We start from the raw sequence: 21,667 nt of genomic DNA on the forward strand, positions 1-21,667 counted from the left end.
TGGTTAGTCTTGGGCAATCCTGAATTCATTCAACAAAAATGTATCGATCAAAACCAGATAAAACTAATCCCTGGTGCTACAAGTCAGAATAGGAGCCACCTTGGGAGGGGCTGACAGGTAGGGGGCCCAAGGGAGACTTACGGGTGCTGTCAATATCCTGTGTCTCCATCTGGGTGGTGGTTACATGGGTGTGTCCATTTGGAAAGCAGTAATCAAGCTGTTCATTTTCAGAAATGCACCCTTTATGCACATTATACATCAGTATAAAAGTTTTCCAAAAATTGATTGATCTCTATTTACCAGGCATTAAATAGCAACAATAGTGTTTTGTGAGTGTGTGTGTGTTTAACATTTCAGAAAGTGAGGCACTTCAGGATTTACATTTCTTCCCTATTCCCTTCTCCAGCCAGCTCCCCATCACGATGGCAGGAGGCGGAAGGGAGACGGATCGCAGTCCTGGGCTGGACTGCCCCTGCCCAATCTTGTCTGGCTGTTGTCTCTTCAAAGCAGCCATGATTTTCCCTCCGGATCTTCAAACTGGTGGGCACTGTGGGGCTTGGTGCTAGATGATGGCTGGTAACAAGAACAGTACACTGCGGCACGGCTCGGGGCAAAACATGGTAGGGTGTAAGACGCCCAGCGGACAGCTGCCACACCTGCGTGGTGCGTCTAGCAATGACAGGCAGCGCCTGGATATACACATTCCTGCTCTCCACCTGCAGAGTCCTGAGATGTCACTTGCCATTCCATGAAATACACTGAGCTCCTGCGGATGCCAGGTCCTCTGCTGGGCCCTTCAACACACCTCCCTTCACCCCCACTACAGCTGTCACATAAGGGTCATGACTGACACCTCGCTGAGGACACTGGGACCGGGAGAGATGAAATGACTTCCTTCAGCTCACACTGCTCAACAGTAGAGAGTCCAACATCATTCGGCCTGGCTCTCATCGTCCATCCTCTCTGGATGCAAAGCTCTGGATTTCTGTGATTACCTGAAGCTTTATTAGTAAAAGAATGGAATTCATTTGGTTTTGCCCTGGTGAAGATTCTGAAATTCTGTGTCTTTCATTAGGAAAACTTGAGCTTAAGCTGCCCTTTGGTGACAGCATTCACTCTGTATGCGAACAGGCCTCCCTCCTTGCGTGACATACCCTTCCAGCCCAGAGAAGAGCAGAAGAGGCAGGTGTGATGGCCTCTGACCTTTGCCACGTTTCCAGCATGGCACGCTTATTTAATCTTTGAAAGAACAAATGCACAGATGAATGGCATTCTGCTTACACACTCCTCACTTGGTGCATAACACACATGCTGATGATTTCTTGTCTGTCTCTGCCTCCACTCTAAATTCCTTAAGGGCAGGATTGTGTCTACTTCATCTCTGGATCCCAACAAGCAGCCCAAAGTCTGAGCACAAAGAGGGACCCCACAAATATTATAAATAAATATTTATAAATTATTATAATTAAATATCAGAAAGAGGGGAAGACTTTGGAATTTATCTCTGGGCTTCAGTAAGACTTTTTCAAGTCCTGTGAATTTCACACCTCACTCAATAGCAGCAGCAACAACTAGTTTCAATAAGTGGTTTTATTACTTGTTAGATTTTACAAATTCTGATATTCGAACAGACTTCCACCTTAAAATTCTAAAACAACAAAGCGACCGTTGGAGGGGGTTTGATTTTTTTCCTTTTTTTTTTTTTTTTTCTGTTTAGGACTATTCAAAGTAACAAACTTTTTTTTTCCTTTTTTTACATTTTTGCTCTGGTCATAAATATACAGAGAAAAAGAGGGAGAGAAAAAATGAACAAGTCATCCAAAGTATGGAGATAAAACAGTATTCCTAAGGCACGTGGCAGTCTTTGAAAATACAGAAGCTCTAGCCAACTTAAATTATTTGTTGTTTTTCCTCGCTCAGTCCACAAAACTGTACAGTGACACAAATGTTGTGTTGCAGATAGATCTTCCAAGTAATTCCAGTCCACAGAGCTGTGTCAGCCGGGGGTGGGGGGGCGCAATTATTTTCTTCCTCAGTTTCCAGGCGAGATCCTAAAATGTGGTTAGTTAGTTGCTCAAAGCCTCTATTTTAAAATACACTTGGAATTCAACTAAAGATAATTTCTTTTTTAAAGAAATTGTGGGGCGGGGGCAGAGGTGGGGTGCGGGGGCCGAAAGTCATTAGAAAAGGTTGGTAAGAGTCGTTTGCGAGGGGCTGTGAGGCTCGTGGCCCTCCAGGTTGCCAGGCACAGAAGTTAAGACGGACGTCACAGTCGGCAGGGTGGGGCTAGTCAAGTCTGTGAGGGTGGTGGGCGTGCTGGAGGGGCTGAGCGAGGCGTTGGACAGCTCCGAGGCCGGCCCCGACGGAGTCCCTGTCTGCAGCGCCGCCTCCGTCGACTTGTCCACGCCCGTGTTTTCCTGCCGTAAGAGGTTGCGCCTGAACTTGGCCCGGGCGTTCTGAAACCAGACCTGCGTAGGGGAGAGGGAAGGGTTGGTCAGAGGAAGGCGGGGCGGGCAGGACCAGGAGACGAGCAGAGCATCGCCCCGACTGTTTAAGCCCAGAGATGCTAATGGGGGTTCTACCAGAATAGGGGTGGGGGTGAGGATTTATTTAAAAGTCTGGCTAAGGACTTCTCTGGGGGTATCAGCCTTCCAATGCAGGGGACACACGTTTGATCCCTGGTTGGGGAGTCAGGGTCCCTTATACCTTGGGACATTAACCGACCTCCCCCCCGCCCCCGGCCGCAGTGCTGCAACTAAGACACAACATAGCCAAATAAATTAAAAAAAAAAAAACAAAACATTTTTTTTAAAGGTCTGGCTGGCAATACTTTGTTCTTAACACAATAAAAACATCCTTTCCTCAAACTGCCTGTAATGGGGGTCTCCCCTTCTGTTAGAAGATTCCAGAGCTCAGCCCCACTCTCCAATATTGTAGCCACTAGCCACGTGTGGCCACCCAGCACTTGAAATGAGCCTAGCCCCTAAACAGCTGGTCTGTAGCTGAGAACCATGTATCAGAATAGTAGAACCCTATCAGAAGGAGGTAGAATATCTCAATGGTCACTTTTATTTTCATGAATATATTTTCTATTGGACAAATTGGGCCAAACAAGATATAGCCTTACAATTAATTTTACAAGTTTCTTTTTGTTTTAACGAAGGTACTGGGGAATTTTCCATGTAAAATTATGTATGTGGCTCAGGTTGCATTTCTCTTCTGTTCTGGAAGATTCGCACAAACCAAATTTCCATCATTTTTCACCATGGTTGAGAGATTTTTCTCAGCAGTCGATTTTAAGCAGGCAAAAGATCCCACAAGTCCTTGCTGGTACCAATTTTCAAGTTTTTCATGGTAAGTCTGGGAAATACCAGAATGGGTGTAAAGAACACACAGGACTCAAGTCAGTAAACAATACTGCTCCTAATCCCCGCCACCATCACTCAGAGAAGGCACCCTGGACCACTGGGTTTCAGGTCTCCGGGCAGAGTGGGAACAGCTGCCAGATTAAAGATCCCCCTCTCCCAACCTGCCCTCGTCCCAGCGTCCTTCATGGGGGAGGAGAGAGCAGCTACTGAGCTTGGTATGAAAAGAATGCCCGAGAGAGAATATGGGTTTGCTTTCATTTTTCCCTTGGCGCAGACACAGGCACACGTCCACGCCCACGCCATTGCACACGAGCCTGTACACACGAAGCATCAAAACTTGTCCACAAAGCAGCACCCCCACCACCAGCAAACTGCACAGAGAGATCCCACTGTACCCTCAGGTCCTCAAAATGCTTTGGGAGAAGCCTAGATTCTCTAGGGGGGGTGGGAGGTCATAGCTTGCAAAGAAAAAAAAGGCCAAAGGGCTGGGCGCCTTCACTTCCCTTTGCGTGAGGAAAACACTCGCCAGAAACCTCCCCATAAAACAAAGGGGCTTAGGGAATTTTACAGATTCTGGGGTGTCCAGCTGCATATTTCCAGATGTGCCTGCATTTGCCTGTCTTCCCTGTGTCTCAGACAGGGATGGGAAGGGCCAACTCCTGGCCCCACCCTACCCTGGGGTCCACCCCAGAGAGGGGGGCCTGTAGCCTCCAACCTGTCTTTTTGGTGGCCTGATACCACTTGGGCTCAATTTAAAAGCACAGCCTCAAGAATCCTGGGGTAAGGAGAGAGATGGCCACTGTGAAGTTGGGAAACAAAGCTCTCTCCCATGCATGCTGGCTCTTTCCAGGAAGAAAGCACATTTTCCCCTGGCCTTCTGCCCAAAGCAAGCCCATCACCTCTTCTGGGGGCTCACAAATAAGGACAGTGCTTCTAAGACCAGCCTCCAGAGGCACTGCTTGGGGTGGGGGCTTCTTCCCTGCTCCCACCCACAGAAATCTGCAGAGGTGAGACTATGTGTCTGTCTGGGCCAGAGAATGACCAACAGAGAAAATGATGGAAGAAGTCCCCAGACACCCTCAGAGAGAGACGACGACTCCCCAAAAGTGTCATTGCAGACGGGGGAGACAAAGAAGGCTGGAGCCTTGATGCTCTTGCCATCATCCTATCCTAAGAGTGTGTGGCCCCGTGAGTGCCCTGTGAGTCTGACTCTCCAAGCAGTAGCAGGAGCAGGAAGCCCGGCGGGGGGGTGGGGGTGGGGGCAGTGCATCGCCCATTGGTCTGGGGTTCCAAGCCCTTGGGAAGGGCTGGAACCAGTTAGTTGCTGGCTGTTTGCTATTGCTCCCGCGTTGCCCCTAACAGTGGTTTGTAAACAATGACACCATCTTTCACAACGGCCTTCTCTGCTTTACTGGATCTGAGGCACTGGGAATCTGGCGGATGAAAGTCAACAACTCAAGCAAAAGCCAGTTGCCGTGGGGGTTTATGTGGAGTTTGTTTCTCACCCTAAGCCAGGCGTCACCAGAATTCTCCGGGGTATTTTTTTTAATCCCCTCCCAAGAGGATATTAGAACAGGGACCCTGTCTAAGCCATCTTCATGTCCCTGGGGCTATCACACAGGGACTGGCAAAGATGAAGAGTCAAGTCACACGCACTGAGTTAATAGCAATACTAACAGATAACATTTACAGACCTCTTTGTGCCAGGCACTAGTCCCTCCTCTAACATGCACCATCACAGCTTATCTCCATGACAGGCCAAGTAGGGGGCTACTGTCATTATCCCCATTTTATAGACTGAAAACCAGAGAGGAGGCTCAGAGAGGCAGTCACTTGCCCAAGGTCACACGAAGGCCAAGCGGAGGTTAGGATTCAGGATGATCTGCCATTAAAAAGTCCATACTCTCCCTGCCACATGATCCTGGGTGAGTCAGCACGTGAGTGAATAAATGAATGAGTGAGTGAGTGAATAAACAGAAGCAACTGTAATGTAGTGGAAAGCGCGCAGGTTGTAGCTTCATAACTCCAGCTGTGCTTCTGCCACTGACCAACCAAATGACCTGTGCAAGTCTCCTACCTTGGGGTCTGCCTCAGTTTCCCTGTCTATACAGGACGGGGGCTGGTCCACACTACACCATCCCTATGGCCTCTTGGGGGTGCTAACAGGCTGCGACTCCAGGGCAACCACAACAAGGAAGATGACCTGCTCTACCCACTCAGCCCTCCCTCTTCATCTCCCGGGGCGGGGGCGGGGTGCCTCAGTCGGTGCATAAGTCCGAGGTGAATGAGGTAGCCCACATGGCTGCGTACCCCCTCCTCAGATACCCACTGGCCCTGCAGGCTGCGCTTTCCCTCACAAATGCCCTTCTTCAGGATTCTTTCATCAAGGAGGCCAGGAGGGCCAGTGGGAAACCTTCTTTGCCCCACAAATCCCCTTCAGAACCACCACTAAGGAAACCAGCAGGAAGACCAAAGCTTCAAGCCCTGAAATGTCCACTGGCATTTTTTCATGACATGAAAACTAATGGCTGCACCCAAAGCATCTGACCAAAGATGGGACAAGTGGAAGTCTCCTCTGTCCATGGAATTCTCCAGGCAAGAATACTGGAGCAGGTAGCCATGCCCTCCTCCAGGGGATCTTCCCAAACCAGGGATTGAACCCAGGTCTCCTGCACTACAGGCAGATTCTTTACCATCTGAGCCACCAGGAAAGGGATGAATGTTACGTGAGGTTAAAAAAAAAAGAATAATGAATCATATCCTCTGGTATCATAACTTCACAAAGCAAATAACAACGACCAGTATTATCCACTCACAAGGCAATGGCCAAGCAATGTTCTAAGCATTTCACACATGTGAACTCCAGTTAGTGCCATATAAGGTTGACACTAATATTATGGTCAGGCGAGGAGAATGAGGCCCACAGTCCAGCCAAAGAGGCAGAGCTGAGAGGTGAGTCCCTGCAGGCTGGGCCCACACCCCTATCCACGACTTGGCCTCCAAACTGTACACCTGGACTATTGGGGTTTCCTCCTAGTTCCTGAGGTCATATCCTATGTTGGATTCTGAACCTCAACAGTCATAGCTACTTATTTGGTCCTGGAATCACTTAAAAGATATTTTAACTATGAGATATTTCACATATATGGAAAAATATAGAGCTCAATCCTATCACCATTTTAATTATTTATACACTACCTCGCTGGACATTGTCTCCCCTCTGGACCATACAGTTCCAGCCAGGCCTGTTCACCGCTGGAGTCACCGCTGAATACTCAGTACCTAATGCCCCGCCCAGAAGATGGCAGCTCCGTGTACGTGTTGAAGTGAATGAACAGAGGAAAGCTTGTATCCTCGGGTCTTGAGCTCTCACATAGGTTAGTGATGACTAATGTCATCTGAAGAATGTTTTTAAACTGTGGATGGTTAAAATGTATTTTCCTTCAAAGTCACACCCGGAACCCCTAGGGAGACCCTCACCCATCCAAATCCATCAGCTCACCAGCCCCTTCCCCAAGTCTACGGCACCTTAATATTCTGTCTTCCTGACACCTCTCCAGGAGAAAAGAGAGGCAACACGGAGGTGCATGGATGTGCTGAGGAGTGGTCTCCAAGAATTGGTAAAGCTTAACATCTTAATAGACCTCTGTCCAAGGGGCCATTCTGTCTCCCAGTCACTTTGCTGACTGGTGACAAGTATTAAGGCTGTCCTGCTGTTGGTAGTGACAATTCTGAGCACATTTTATGCCCCTAGGGCTTTACAACAGAATTCCCACTTGCCTACCAAGACAGGGCATCCACGTCTTCCCTAGTCTCCCTTCTGCACTGCTGCATTTGGTGCTGCCCTAATAGCTTAGACAGTAAAGCATCCGCCTGCAATTCAGGAGATCCAGGTTCAATCCCTGGGTGGGGAAGATCCCCTGGAGGAGGAAATGGCAACCCGCTCCAGTATTCTTGCCCGGAGAATTCCATGGACAGAGGAGCCTGGTGGGCGACAGTCCATGGGGTTGAAAAAAGTTGGACACGACTGAGTGACTAACTCACACACACTGCTGCATTCAGCAACTAGATTCAAGGGGAGGGGGCGCTGAGAATCTCAATCCCTATACTATGCTATATTGGAAAAGCTCTGGAATCAGACCAATCCTGGTTTGATTCCTCTCATCATTTATTAGCTGTGAGACTCAGTGCAAGGATTTTAGCCTCTCTGAACCTCAGTTGTCTCATCTGCAAAATGAACATCATTAAACTTTTAAATGTGTGCAAAAGGGAATGGTAGCCTGAACCGTGCTAGGCAAATGTGTATGAAATGTAGTATGTATTGAGTCCCTGATATGTACTTTATAAATTACCCATCATGTCATCTTATTTACTCCTTGCAACCACCTAGTGAAGCATTGTTATCATCCTCATTTTATAGCTGAAGCTCAGAGAGGTTAAGCCACTTGCTCATAACCATTCAGGGAGTCAGTGGGAGGACTGAATCTGGACATCATATCAGCTTCAAATTCTGGCAGGGATACTGCACCCCAGACCCACCATATTGATGGTGCTTATGTATTATAGATTCAGTAACAGCCCAGAACCCCACCCTACATCATCTGCTTCTGGGAACACAGCCTCAACCTCAACCTGCCCCACCATGCAGACCACAACCTGCAGGGGGCACCCAAGGCCTAGCACCATTAAGCTGGTGTAGCCAGTGATGAGAAACCATTTCATGGGCACCTACTTTGTAGCAGCAGGCACCATGCTGGAGCCTTCCCATTCATTGTCTCAATTCTCAGGAATTCTCAAGGGATGAACTATTATTATCTCCACTTCAAAGACAAGAATTCGGGGTCTGAGAGGAGACGTTAAAGTGTCCAAATCACATTGCTGCTATGTCAGAAAGGTGTTATCTTTCAAAGCCCCACGGGCTGCTTCGCCCCAAACTGCCCGCAGCTGGCCCATCAGTAGTCAGAACACCTGGGAAAACCCACCCTGCCAATACTGGTTCCTATATCCTCAAGTAAATCACTTCATCTCACTAGTTAAGCTTCTTATCTGCAAAATGAGCAGGAAAATATTAAGGTAAGGGAGATAGATGACTGACTGGAAAGACAATGCTTCGCAAACTGCTGCATAATCATGACCCATTGTGCCAGTAGGGAATATGAAGGATTTGTACAGGAGATTGGGAGAAAGGGGAGGAGGGAGAACAGTGGTCCAATGTGCCCTTCAGGTACAACTGTCCTCACCCCAGCGACGTTCAGGCTCTAAATGATACTCAGAGGCAGTCTCTGCTGGACTGGCTTAGAGGAGGAGCAATGCCCATTGATCAGATGGGCCTGGATTTGGATCCAGCTCTGCTACTTATCAGCAAAGTGTGACCTCGGGCAAGTGAAAATCATTTGGGCCTCAGTGTTCTCATCTGTACAGGGAAGGAGAAGGGATCATGATGCCTGATAGAGAGGACTTGATGAGTAAATGTATGTCACAAGCCTTTTAACACATAGGAGACACAGGAGACCACTCAAGCATATACTGATCAGTAGACATACCATAACTGTCAGTGGTTCTCTCTCTGTCAACTAGCCCCATGTCCTGGCTCTTACAAGTCCCCATGTGGAGAGGGCATGCAGGTGCTAACAGCCCTGGCTCAGGATTCTAGGGGAGGAGGGGCAAGCCTAGACCCAGGTCACCGAGGTGAACCTTTCCTCACACACAGGGTAGGTAACTGGTCTCTCCCCTGGTCTTCCACAGAATCCCTCCCCTCCCAGTTGATCACACTGTGGGGAAACTAGTCATGGGTCAGTCTTGACACCTAACAGCTGAAATTTGTCAGGGCCAGGGCTGTGGCTCATCCATCTCTGGGTCCCCAGCGCCTGATGTCAATAGGTATTTGGTCAGATGAAAGGTAACTATGCTGGAAATGGCAACGCACTCCTAAATCAAGCCACCTGCCTTACCAAGGCTGAAAGAGACTGGCTCCTCACTCCACATTCAGACCCAACTACAGGTGCTTACTCTTTATTTCATTTAATCTGGATTAAGTGTGGAGATGTGTGTGCCTTAATGGTGCCCATTTTACAGATAAGAGAGCTATGGCTCAGAGAGAGTAGTTCATCCAAGACACACATCCAATTGAGTATAGGGACAGAAGGGAATCAGCTCTGCCTGACTTAAAGCCCCTGTTCCTGCCCCTGCCTGCTCCAAGGGCTTGATTCAGGTATCCTTTCCATGGAAAGGTGAGATTCACCAATTCACCATAAGGGCATCTTAGAAAGAAACGACTACTAACCAGAGAGAAGGTGGCGGCTGCAGGTCCAGTCCAAATTCCCCCAGGGCTGAGGAACAGAGGGGGCGCCAAGGAGGGTCCTCTGATCTAACCCCCAAAAGGAAAAGTCCGAGGGAAATGGACCAGCAGGACCCGAGATCCCAACGAGCGGGGACGCGGCAGGGTCCCCGCCTCTTCTCGAGCCCCGGCCAGAGAAACCCTTGGGCATCGCGGACCCAAACGCAACCGCACGGCTAGCAGAGCTCTGGGGGGAGGGAGAGAGGGGCGGGCCTAAGAGGCGCAACGGCGTCCCATTGGCGGGCCCTCAGATCCCTCCTCTACGTCACCGAACCGGCGAGACCAAGCTGCCCCAGACCCCACTCCCGGTGCGCCGCGCTGGGCGCCCGAAGTCCACGGTCTCCGGAGACCTGCGGATCCTCACCCGCGCCACAATCCCATCCTGCCCCCTCTGTCACCCCCCCCCAAATTTTTTTTTTTAAGTCCTAACAGACTCGCGGGAAAACTTAGTGTGGCTTCACAGCCTTCAGGGTCATCATCAACCCTCACCTACCTACCGGTGTTGCCACCCACCCCCGGGCCCTCAGTCCTCAAAGACTTGGGGGCTGGAAGTTGGGTCAGACTGGCCTGCACTCAAATCCCAGCACCACCCCTCCTATTATGAGACCGCAGACTGATCACTTCTCTCGATTTTCTTACCTCAAAACGTGCGTTGTTATCGCTACAATCACATGGTCTGAAGAATAAACTGGTTAAACTGGCTATAAAGGGAGATATTCTCCCACCTTATTATACAGATGGGGAAACTGAAGTCCAGCCACCAGAATAATCGTTTATACTATTTAATATGTTAACTGATGAATCTAGTTAATGTTACTCTCACCCACCATCCACTGAGTGGTAAAGTGCCAGCTACCGTGATAGGCACTTACATTATCTCAATAGCTCCTGTAATGTAGATAATTTTTGTGCCCATTTCATACATAAAGAAACTGAGGCTCAGAGGGGTTAAGTGATTTAAGGCCGCGGATCACGGAAATGAGTAAGAGGAGGAGCTGAAGATTTAAAAATTGGTGATCCAGGACACTGTCACGAATTTGGGTCACCCTGGACTCCCCAAAGGAGGTTCTTAACATCTTTGAGGGGATGGAGCGACCCTCAGGAAATCTGGTGAAAGCTCTGGATCCTCTCTATCCAGAGAGCACGCTCACATACAAGCGCAAGGCTGCTCAGTTTCAGAGGCACCCATCTACTTCCACCCAGGGGATCTGCCCTAACCCCTCTCCCTTACCAAACCTTGCTTCTGGGCGAGTCTAAGAAACAACAAAGAAACAGAAGGAAAATCCAGAGAGAGACAGACAGAACGAGAGAAACTAGAGAGAGCAAGTGAGGAGCAAGCAGCAGAAGGAGCAAAGGGCTAACAGCAGTTGCCTTGGACAGGCATCGTTGTATAAAGGGCCAGGGCGGGGAGGGGAGCTGTGGAGTTATCTGAAATGTTTGAACCTTTTACAACATGAACATATTTGTGTGTCACTTGAGTAATAAATAGCAACTAAGAATTGCTTACAAAAAAGAAAAGAGGCTGTGTAGACAAAGACGACAGAGGGACACACAGACACAAAACAGAAACACTGAGGAACAAAAACTGGAGGAGAGAGAAGACCTCAGAGTAAGGGCGGAGTGGGGGGGAGGGTGCTTGAAATACAGCCAGAGATAGACTGAAAAGATGGAGAAAGAGAACAGGGAAAGATAAAGAGACAGGCGGACATAGAACGCAAGGTCCTTTCGCAGCCCACAGCCGCTGTGGGGTTCCACCTCAGGTCCTGACGCCACCGTGGCCCCCACCCTTAGCCCCGGCCCGGCTGACCTGCAGGACCCGCTTGGTGAGGCCTGTCTTTTGCGCGAGCTGCTTCAAGTCCTTGGCGTCGGGGTTGTGGTTAATGGCAAAGTAAGACTTCATGGTCCGAAGCTGGTGGTGCTTGAAGGAGGTGCGCATGCGCTTCGTCTTCTGGCTGCTCGGGTACGGCTGGTCTCGGTCCAGGTGCTCCGCGTCGTTCTCGTTGCAGCTCAGGGCTGGGGAGGGAAGGCAGAGGCCAAAGGTGAAACTCCTGGCCCAGCCCCCCCCACTACACTGCCAAGTCCACACCCACCCCACGCTCCGCCAAATGTTTCTAGCCTCAGGACCCCACTGCGGGTGCCGCACCCCGCTGAGATGGAGATATTATCCCATTTTATAGATTTATAGGGGAATTTGAGGTTGAGCCATCAATCCAGGGTCTCTCAGCTAGGAAATGCTGGATTCAAACCCAGCTCTAGGAAATTCCAAAAAACATTCTGAGCCATCATGTTACAATAAAAATAGTAATGACAACAACTTCTCAATGACATTCAACTCCACAAGATGTGCTAATGGGCTTTACATGCACATTTTCATCCTCAAAACAACCTTTTGAGCCAAGTATTATTTCCTCCCTTTTTACAGATGTTAAAATTGAGGCTCCTAAAGGGAAATCACTTGACCTTGGACACAGCAGGCCCATTATCTTCCCGATTCTCCCCGAACTCCTAAGGAGAAATGCAGTCTGCAGTCTTCCCTGCCCTTGCTCCCACACAGTGTCAGGGGCAGGCGCCTAGAAGTCACAGACTTACACTCACGTTCCAAACCCTCCACTCACTTTCATCTCTCCGTTCCCACACCCAAAGTACTACAGGACCCCTTAGCCCTGGGCCGGAAGCGCTGGGCTGAAGGTTGGAAATTGTATTTTATAGCTTCATCCTCACCACTCCTGTGAGGCAGCCACTTCTCAGTTTTACAAACGAGATGAATGAGGCAGATAGGTAGAGAGGTTAAGCGATCTTTGGAAATTTCGACGAGTGGCACGTACTTAGCCAGTAAGGGAAGGAAGTTGGAGGAAGAAATGAACATGTATTCCACACCCAGGGTATGCCTTTGGCCCTATATACACGAGGTGGGGTGGGCGGGTAGGGGGGAGGGCTTCACTACTGCTCCAAGAGTTGACTATTGCTATTCACCCCATTTTAAAGATGAGGAAACTAACACAAACGGAAATGAAGCCACACCATTGGTTAAGGCTGAGCCTAGATTCAACACTGCAGTTCTTGCCTCCTTGCTGTTTCTTTCCCCTACACCACAAAGGCTGGCAAAGATGAAGCATGACTCTTTGGGGAGCGTGTCCCTATCCAGAAGGGGCCCAGCTGGGGCTGCCAGTGCCTGGAAGGCACTGGGGGTGGGGGATAGGGATGGAAACCTTGGGCCTCAGAAAGTTGCTTAGCAACCTGGTGGCTGATGGGGACATGCAGGACCCCTCTCCAAGATCCCCTCAATACATCCTGAGCCATCCCACATATAAGATCTTAGTTTGGGGAATGCCTCATAGGAGATTAATTCAGTCCCCCCCTAAAGTGGGCAGCTGGGAATATATCTCCTGTTTCATCACATGCCCATAATAGAGCTGCAGATTTAGCAAATAAAAATACAGGTTGTCTAGTTAAATTTGAATCGCACATAAACAATGAACAATTTCTTAGAATGATATCTGAAATATTGCATGGGACATATCAGTACTGAAAATTAATCTGTCGTTTGCCAAAAACTCAAATATTGCACGGTATACACTTCTACTAAAAAAAAATTATTCATTGAATTAAAATTCAAATGTTGTGTGGGATACACTTACACTAAAAAAATGTATTTTTCCTTTATTTCAAAATGTTGTAAGAGATACACTTACACTAACAAAAAAAAAAATTATTTGTTGCTTACCCAAAATTAAAATTTAACTGGGAGTCCTGCATTTTATCTGGCAATACTACCTCAGAAGCACTCCTGCTCCCCTGGTGGCCTACTCCTCCCCTGCCCAACTGAGGAGTAATGCCTTGCAGAAAAAGTGTGCAAGATGCAGGTCTTATCCCTAACCTTGAAGTTGTCAGCAAGGGGCTACACTTCCTAAAGGCCCCTTCCCACAGGCAACCAGGCACCCAAGTTCTCCAGCTGGGCTTTACTCTCACTGAGGGCACCCAGAGTAAAGAATGGGGATCCAGCAATTTAAAGGGGATCAGAGAATGACTCCAAACGGGATCCATGGAAACTGCCCTGCCCCCTGCTGTGGGGAGAGACCCACTTCTTGCCCCTAGTCCCCAGCTCCACAGGGGGTAGAGGGGATGGGGGGGGTAGGGCAGGCCTCCCCACAGGGGATCTCTGGGCCCATTCCTCTGCCCAGCCCCTGCCTGGGCCTTGCTGCTGTTAATGAGCTCCATGGGGACCCTGGCGCCCCACGCACCCAAGGGACGTGCCCTGAGCTCTGCCTAGATGGTGGGGGGGGGGGATGGTGGTTGGGGGAGGGAGAAGGAAAGGGCAGAGAAAGGAAAAAAAGAGACAGATGTAGAAAAAAGAGAGAATGGAGAGAAAAGGAGAGATGGGGGCGGAGGGGGGGATGGGGGAAGATGGACAGAGCCAGGAAAAAAGAGGAGAGGGAGAGAAAAAGAAAGCAGTGGATATGGAAGAACCAGAGAAAGACAGCTACAAAGACAGAAAAAAATCAGGAGAGATAGAGAGAGAGCCAGAGGGGTCACCAAGGCCCAGAAATAGTAGGGATGCAGTGTGGTGAAGGGTCCAGGTTAAGGAACTGAGTCCCGGTCTGGGGCAGGCCGGGTCCCTTTGGCGTGGCTTTTTCAAAGCCGTTACAGGCTGGGTAGGGATGAAAAGGGGAAGGAGGAAAAAGGAGGGGAGGGCAGAAAAGAATTCGGCCCAAGGTAGGGAGGCCCAGGCAGGCCAGCAGCAGGGGCAGGGGACTGCACTAGGGGCAAAGGAGCGGCTGTTGGGCCCAGATTCGGTTGCTGCCCCAGGTTCCCTCACTCTGGCCCCCAGCTTCCCGGCCCGGTGGAGATTCCCCAGGATCGGATCCGGGGAGGAGCAAGGGGACGAGGGGAGGGGGAGAACCAAGCTTTCTCTCTCTCTCTTTTTTTTTTCCTCTCAATTAGGCCGATTCAATGGAGCTAAAGAGCTCGTAAAATCATGAATAATTTACTCGTGATCTGTTATTAACCCATCGGGTTTCGAGCTCTTGTCGCTGGGACTGAACCTGTAATCAAATCTGACTTCGCCTCATTTTACTAAAGACGAGATTGTAGGTTCAATTGTCTAAATAATGGATTGGAATCAAATCAGTAATTACGCCGCCAGGCGCGCGCGCGCACACGCACACACACACGCACACACACACACACACAAACACACAAAGCTGGGGCTGGGGGAGAACTGGGCATCCGGCCGGTCCGCGCGAGACTCTCGTGGCCGCGGCGCCCAAACTCGGACGCAAAGCGCAGAGTCCGGGGCCCCTGACCGGCTCCGGCCGCCTTGCCGCGCCTGGGGCCGGGGTGGGGTAGGTTTCAGTTCCGCCTCCGGGACCTGAGCTAAGATCTCGGATCAGAGGGGCTGCCAGAAGAGGGCCAGCCGCGGCGGCCACCGCCCCGGAAGGACTTTCCGACCCTGCGGGCCCCGCCGTTCTAACTGTCCTTCCCTAAGCGAGGGCCGGGCGCACCGACGGCGCCCCCTCCCACTCTGCCCGAGCTCACTGCCCGGTAGTAAGGTGCCGCTGCTCCTCCACCGACTGTCCCCCACAGAGATGAGCTTTCCAGGGGGTTCATGTGGCTGGGCCCCTGGGTGTAGAACACTCACACCAACAAGCTCGAGTCCTCACAATCGGAATCACGCGCGCGCGCGCACACACACACACACACACACTTGCCCGGACGTACCACCAAAATCACACGCTCCACAGGGCCCTCTTTCCAGTCCCAACAGCCCGCGGCCCACACTGCGGCCCTTTCTCTTCAATGGGAGCAGGGAGAGGAGAGGGAGGCCTGGTCGGGGAGGCGCCCCCATTTCTCAATCTAGTCCCGGAGCCCGGAATAAGCAATCTGCACAGCCACGGGCAGCGCGCCTTGCTCGGGTTCCACCAGCTTAGAAAGCCCCAGCCAAGGCCAGAGATACGAACACCAGAATGGAGAAAGAGACAGGAACTGAGAAACTTGGAGACACACGCAGAGAGACAAAGGGGGGCCTAGAGACCCGAAAGGAGAAAAAAGGAGACAGGGACCAAAGAGAAAAGGAGGAGAAGGCATGTGTGGGGCACACTTGCAGAGGTGCCAGCTTCTCTGAGACTCAGCCTCCAGCCACATCTTGCTCTGAGTTGCGCGGCCTCCTCAGGGAAGGTGGAGGAGCAGCAAAAAGCACAAATAAATCACTGTACCGTCTACCTTTCCATTGCAAACCTGTCTGCCCAGGGAAAACATAATCCCGCTCCCCACCCATCAGGAGCCCTGTGGCCCAGCCCGCCTGCTGCTTTCTACTGGAGGCCAACCGCACTTGATAAATAGACCCGCTTTGTTTTGGAGAACCAGATCTGGACTCAGGATAGTCTGTTCAGGGTTGAGGGTGACCGAGGGATGCAAGTTTTAGAAAGCCGCATCTCTTACAGAGCTTTCAACAAATCTTAAATCTGCCTTGCAGACCTCGCTGCAGCCACCTCACCATTGACCAGACTGGGGGCTGTATTTTCGTCCCAGCTCCACGCACCAAGACATGCCCCATGATCACCCAACAAACAACTTCGTTGGAGCGAACAGAGGACCCCCACCCGCCTATCATTCTCCACCCCCTGCCCATGCCAGCTCAGATTTTTAAGGATGAAAATAATCCTGACTTCTTCCCCACCACAGCCCTCTCCGCACAGTTCAGGGGTTTGGTTTTGTTTCCACTTGCGCATTAGACTAAGGGGAAAAGGAGGAAGAAAACAAAGTCTCTGAATCCGATTCTGCCGCAAACGAAAGAAAGAAAGTAATTGCAAATAAACTCTATCAAGTTCAGAAGCCCAGGGAGTCATAAACCTTCCCGGCCGTGCAGACTTCGGGCAGATGTTGACGGGCCTCAGAACCGCTGCAGCTGTCCCGAGCTAGGAGGGACGTGGGAGGGGGCAGAGCCTCTCCCGGAACGACCCAGGGTTCAAAGACGCCGGAAATGCGAAACAAGTCCTCCACCCCAACCCGGCGCAAAGCCAGGCCTTCCCGGTCTCATCCTGGGGCGCCGGCTTTGGAGGGTCGCAGCTCTTATCTCGGCGCCCCGCTGTCACCCAGAACTCGGAAGAAGAACGGGGGGCGGGGAGGGCGACGGAGACCTGGTGGAGCAGGATGATCGGGCAGGACACTACAACTCGCTTTCGCTCAAGAGGCTCCTGGGCCCAAGTTTCCCGAGCCTGCCGCCCACAGCACACTTTACACGACCTGGCCGCAAGCCAGGCCAAGCTCGGTGGCCCCGGGCCACCGCCAGTCCTTTCTCTTGGGACCCCCGCCGCTCGGCCTCGCTCATCCATCGCCCCAGATCCTCTCCCTCAGCCACACCAACCTACAGCCTGTGTGGTGTCGGCTCTGCCATGCTTTCTCGATACTTGGACTTTCTGCTCAGCCAAGTGGGTAAAAGGCCCAAGACAAAAACCCTCTAAAAGATTCCTCGGCTTCGAGGTACTGCACCGGGAGCTTCCAGACCACTCCAGCCGAGGGCGCACAGGCTGGAGCGCAGGGAGCTAATGGCGCTTCTGCCAGGTCATCTGGTGGGCCTGGGGAAGCCAAAGCCCAGAGTGCCCAGAGTGACAGAAGCAAACGTGTACAGCACACTGAAATTCACTTTGCTCTCAGCCTCGGACTCCGTGCACCTTCCCTCAACCCGTCGGGGCGCGCTCGCGGCTCCTCGCACTCACCAGCGTTGTAGGCGGCCAGATCCGCCCCAGGCCCGGGGCTCTTGCGCTTCCTCGGCCGCCCCTTCTGCACCGTGCCCACGCCATTGTAGTAGGGAAGACCCAGAGGGTTGGCCCCGGCTGCACCCAGCCCGGCGCTCTTGGCCGCTGCAGCTGCCGCAGCTGCAGCCGCCACGTCGGCGTGGTTGAAGTGCGCGGGGTACTCGCCCTGCAGCAGCGCCTCGAAGTGCAAGCGGCAGTAGACCAGGCTGTCCTTCATGCCGAAGTGGTCACCCGTGGTCAGCATCTTGTTGCACGTGGTACACGTGAAGCAGTTGAGGTGATAAACCAAGTCCCGAGCTCGCATCACCATCTCCGAGGCCGAGATGCCCAAGTGGCAGCGGGCGCAGCGCTGCACAGAGAACCGCCTGTAGGGACCATCGAGGGAGGGACTGTGGGGACACACGGTTGGGTACCCCCCATATCCCTCCTCCAGATACCGCTGCTACCGCTGGCGGAAATCCACTCAAGATGGGCAACCGGGTCTTAACGTGGAGGATGCGGCAAGAGGGAACTAGATTTTGGCCCAGATCTGGTCCTACCTTGAAACATAGTTTCCCTTAACCATTTCCGTGTCTACAAAGGCTTTACTTTACCCAGAGTCTGAGCAAGCCCTAGGAAAGCTTTGCTGGGGAGTAAGGGAAACTTCCCATTAATCCCTTCCTCAGTCTCTACCCCTGCCCTCCACACCAGTGCCTGGGCATCCTACAGACCTTTGTTAATTCCTAGGAAAGGGAGACAGGGAGAAAAAGACAGGGGCAGGGGAAGGGGAGGTGGGGTTGAAATAAGCAGACCTAACCCTAAACCAGGAGAAGAGAACCAAGGAGCCTGGAGCCTGCCTGTTAGTGATTCCGGTTCTTCAATCCTGACCAGCTTTCACTCCCATCTCCAGGAAAGACCCGGAAATGCACCCAATCTGATCCCCAGCTCTCTCTCCAACTTTGTTCCACACCAGTCCAGACTGCCTGGGTCTGGGGGTGCCTGTTTCAGTTCCCCCTAGTTGACCCAAGAAACTTCAAAGGGAGAAGGGTTCTCAACTCAAGCTTATTTTTGGTCTAAACTAAAAAGAGGGCAGCTTCTGCTTTTCTCTGGGTCTCCACCGACACTTCACAGATCTTTCCAAGAGTTCTCTCAGATTTGTTGCTTAAAAAGGATGTCAGTCAATTTGTACTGGCTTGGAGAAGGGGTGAAACTACGTAGGGAACCCTCCCTTGGGACAAGACTGGATCTGAGACCAGGGGTCCTGGCTGCCCCGGGAGGTGGGTCCCGAGCTGGGGGCTACCTGTAGTAGTCTTCCTTGCAGTAGATGCTTCCATCCTTGCTGAAGCAGGTGAGCTCCGACTCCAGGTTGAGCTTGCACTCGCAGCACTTGAGGCAGCGCATGTGCCACTGCTTGTCCACCGCCAGCAGGTAGTAGCGGTCGGAGATCTTGCCCCCGCAGCCGGCGCACAGCGCAGCGCGGTCACTGCTGATGGACGGCATGGTCTGCGGAGGGAGGGAGGCGCGAGACCGCAGCGCCTGCGTCAGCCTGCGACCCCACCGCCGCCGCGCCGCGGGGAAACAGGCACGCACCCGCGCTCCCTCGGTGGCTCCAGCTAGCCCTAAACGCAGCGGGGTGGCTGCCAGGGTGTGTGGTGGGCTTCCTCCACGCCAAAAGGCCCATATCCAAGGCACTCAGAACCCAGGTCCGCCCATGCAGCCCAAGTTGGTCGCAGGCCCGGGACCGGCTGCTGGCCTGGATAGACCTTCCTCCCTACTTTCCTCCCTTCCTGTCCCCTCTGCTCTTTTCCCGAAGGGCTCTAGCTTCGTTGAGGGACTGGGGGCAGTCGTGGCTACTTCAGCCAAGCCCTCCAAAGCTGTCCCCAAACTGTTTCTTAAAGGAGCCACTCTGCTGGGTCCCAAGAAAAGGGATAAGATGACCATTATAAAAGTCACCCTCCACCCAGACTCCTCTCCAGAGACTAGGTCGAGTTCTTGGCCCCTAACCCCAGTGATCTCTGAATTCTTAAGCCGGAGGCTTAGGCCAGGGCAAATAGCGCGCGGCTACCTCCTCGGCCACATTGGCTGGGGCCCTCCTAGGTCCTGAGAGAGGGTGAGTGGGGTGCACGGGCACCCTCAAAGTCTCCCAACGCAGGACAGGCCCAATCCAAATCCTCTCCTAACCAAACTGACAGGCTGAGTGGGTACAGCTCCGGAAGAAGAGCTTGGAAGCAGAGGCACTGGGGCTGCTGTTCTCGCTTTCCAAGCAGAGACGCTTCGCTGCTGCTCCCTACCTCCTTGGCCTCTAAAGGTCACTGCGGGGCCTGGCTTGGGCAGTGTCTGTTTTTCTGGCCCCCAGGGAGGTCGGAGGCAAGGAATTGGCTATTTGGGGCTGGGCTGGTGGAGCCAGGTGTGGAGATTCGAATGGACTCTCTTTCCACAAGAACCAGGCCAGAGCCTGAACGGCCAGCCCTAACCGGGCCGAGAGAGGCCAGCCAGGAGGCCCGAGATGCGAACAACGAAGAGCGCTGGCCTGGAAGACTTCGACCTCTGAAATTGCGCTGGGACGGGAACCCCGATTGCCAGGAGGCGGAGAGTAGCTCCAGTCGGCTGGAGACCCCGGTGCTGCCGGGTTGTTTCGTCCTTCCCCGCGCCGAAGGCGGCCAGAGCCGAGGGCTGGAGGAGAGCGCAGGGTTGACGACCAAAGAGCCCCTTGGAGTGAGAAGAGAGCCATTGGGCCGCGGGTAGGACTTCGCTCCCACTTCGGGAGAAATGCTCTCTTCCACCTTTAGGGTCTGAAATTTCGGTCTCAACCTTGTTTCCCTCCTCCGCCCCAGCAGCGGGGTTTCCCGTGAGCCGGGAGCTCCGGGCCTTGCATCCTGTTCGCAGATCCCCAGCGTCCAGTCCCGCGCGGCACGAAGGACACTCCCCAAAGTGCCCCCAAACTTAGGAGAGCAAAGGCGCAGACCGATCCGGCCGCGTCCCAGCTTCTGGCCCGGACCCCGCAGCCGTGCGCCTACCGTCTCCGTGTCGCCGCGGTCGATGGCGGAGCTGATGGCGGGAGCCTCGCTCTTGGCCCTGCGGTCCATCTCGTCGATGACCCCGTGCACCTCGGGGCCCGACAGGCTGTGGAACAGCATCGCGGCGGGACCGGCGGGGCCGGGGGCGCGGCTCCTCCGCGGGAGGGCTTGCCCCCCGCCTCAGCTGCCTGGCGCTCCCCGCGCTAACGGGCCCGGTGCATCGCCACCGCGGCCCCGGCCCCGCCCGAGCTCGGCTGTGCCCCCAGGCCGGGCTCTGGGCCCCGGGCGCCCGCGGGCCAGGACGCCTCCCGCCGAGGCGCGGGGGCAGCTACATCGTGGGGCGCCTGGGCGGCGGCGCCAAAGCCAGGGTCACAAGGGCACGGGGCGGGTGGGGGAGGAGGTGGGGTGCGGGAGGGGGCAGGAGACCAGGGGAGAGGTCGGCCCCCGCCGCGGGCGCTTTCACGCCGCGGGCATCGCCCGCCCGGCTTCGGCGCCCCGGGCGCAAAACAGGAGCGCAAACTCTGCCCGAGGCGGCGACGGCTGCGGTCGGGGCTCACTGGGGAGCGACTAGGTGCCCGCGGCGGCCCAGCTGCCTGGACCTCTCCCCTCCCCGGGGTGTGCCCCCAGCCCAAGGCGACCCGCTTAGGCGCTGGGTCGGCTATGGGAGTAGGGGTTTCTCCGGAGCCAGCGAGCCGAGCGGAGACACCAGGAGAATTGAAGAGGAGGAGGAGGAAGAGGAGGAGGCGGAGGTGGAGGAGGAGGAGAAAAAGGAGGAGGAGCAGAGTGGGAGGAGGAGCCGCCGGCCGCGGGCCCCGCCGCGCGCAACGCTCTCCAAGAGCGCGCCGAGCCCAGCCCCGGCTCTGCAGTCCGCGCCAGCCAAGCGTCCGCGCCTTTTCTACAGCCGCGCCTGACATCACGTCCTGCCGCCGCGCCATTGGCCGCCCGGCACCCCGGGCCCCGGCAGCGCGTGCTCTGGGAAGGCGGGAGACCCGAGAGGGAGGGGAACCGCAAGAGGAGGAGAGGAGCGAAGAGATGGTGGGAGCTGGTGGGCGAGGCTGGGGGACGGGGGCGGGAGCCAGCGAGGGAGGAGGGGGAGCGCGGGGTTTGGAGTTTTAAGCTACAGTTTGCTGCGATTTTCTTCGGGAAGGAAAACTAAACCTTCTCTCCCCGCCGTCTCCATCCTAAGAAGGCGCAGCCGCCAGAAGATGCTTG

General features: G+C 53.4%; 1 protein-coding gene across 3 annotated transcripts in view; it reads right to left on the reverse strand.

Annotated features, from left to right (window-relative positions):
- Positions 1-1,572: 1,572 nt before the first annotated feature.
- Positions 1,573-21,667, reverse strand: part of LHX2 (LIM homeobox 2) — a 31,969-nt gene continuing 11,874 nt past the window's right edge. For 2 of the 3 annotated variants that reach the window (XM_027966458.2, XM_042245720.2), the window contains exons 2-5: positions 18,739-18,941; positions 17,421-17,824; positions 11,513-11,718; positions 1,573-2,468 (exon numbers count right to left, since the gene is read on the reverse strand). In XM_027966458.2, the coding sequence (XP_027822259.2) occupies positions 2,181-2,468; positions 11,513-11,718; positions 17,421-17,824; positions 18,739-18,938 (1,098 nt within the window). In that variant the 5' untranslated portion in view covers positions 18,939-18,941 and the 3' untranslated portion in view covers positions 1,573-2,180. Of the gene's footprint in view, positions 2,469-11,512; positions 11,719-17,420; positions 17,825-18,738; positions 18,942-20,455; positions 20,791-21,667 lie in introns of those variants that run through there. The other variant, XM_027966457.3, reaches the window with a different exon arrangement.

This window comes from Ovis aries, chromosome 3 (assembly GCF_016772045.2).
Source record: "Ovis aries strain OAR_USU_Benz2616 breed Rambouillet chromosome 3, ARS-UI_Ramb_v3.0, whole genome shotgun sequence".
Classification (NCBI taxonomy): Eukaryota; Metazoa; Chordata; class Mammalia; order Artiodactyla; family Bovidae; genus Ovis; species Ovis aries.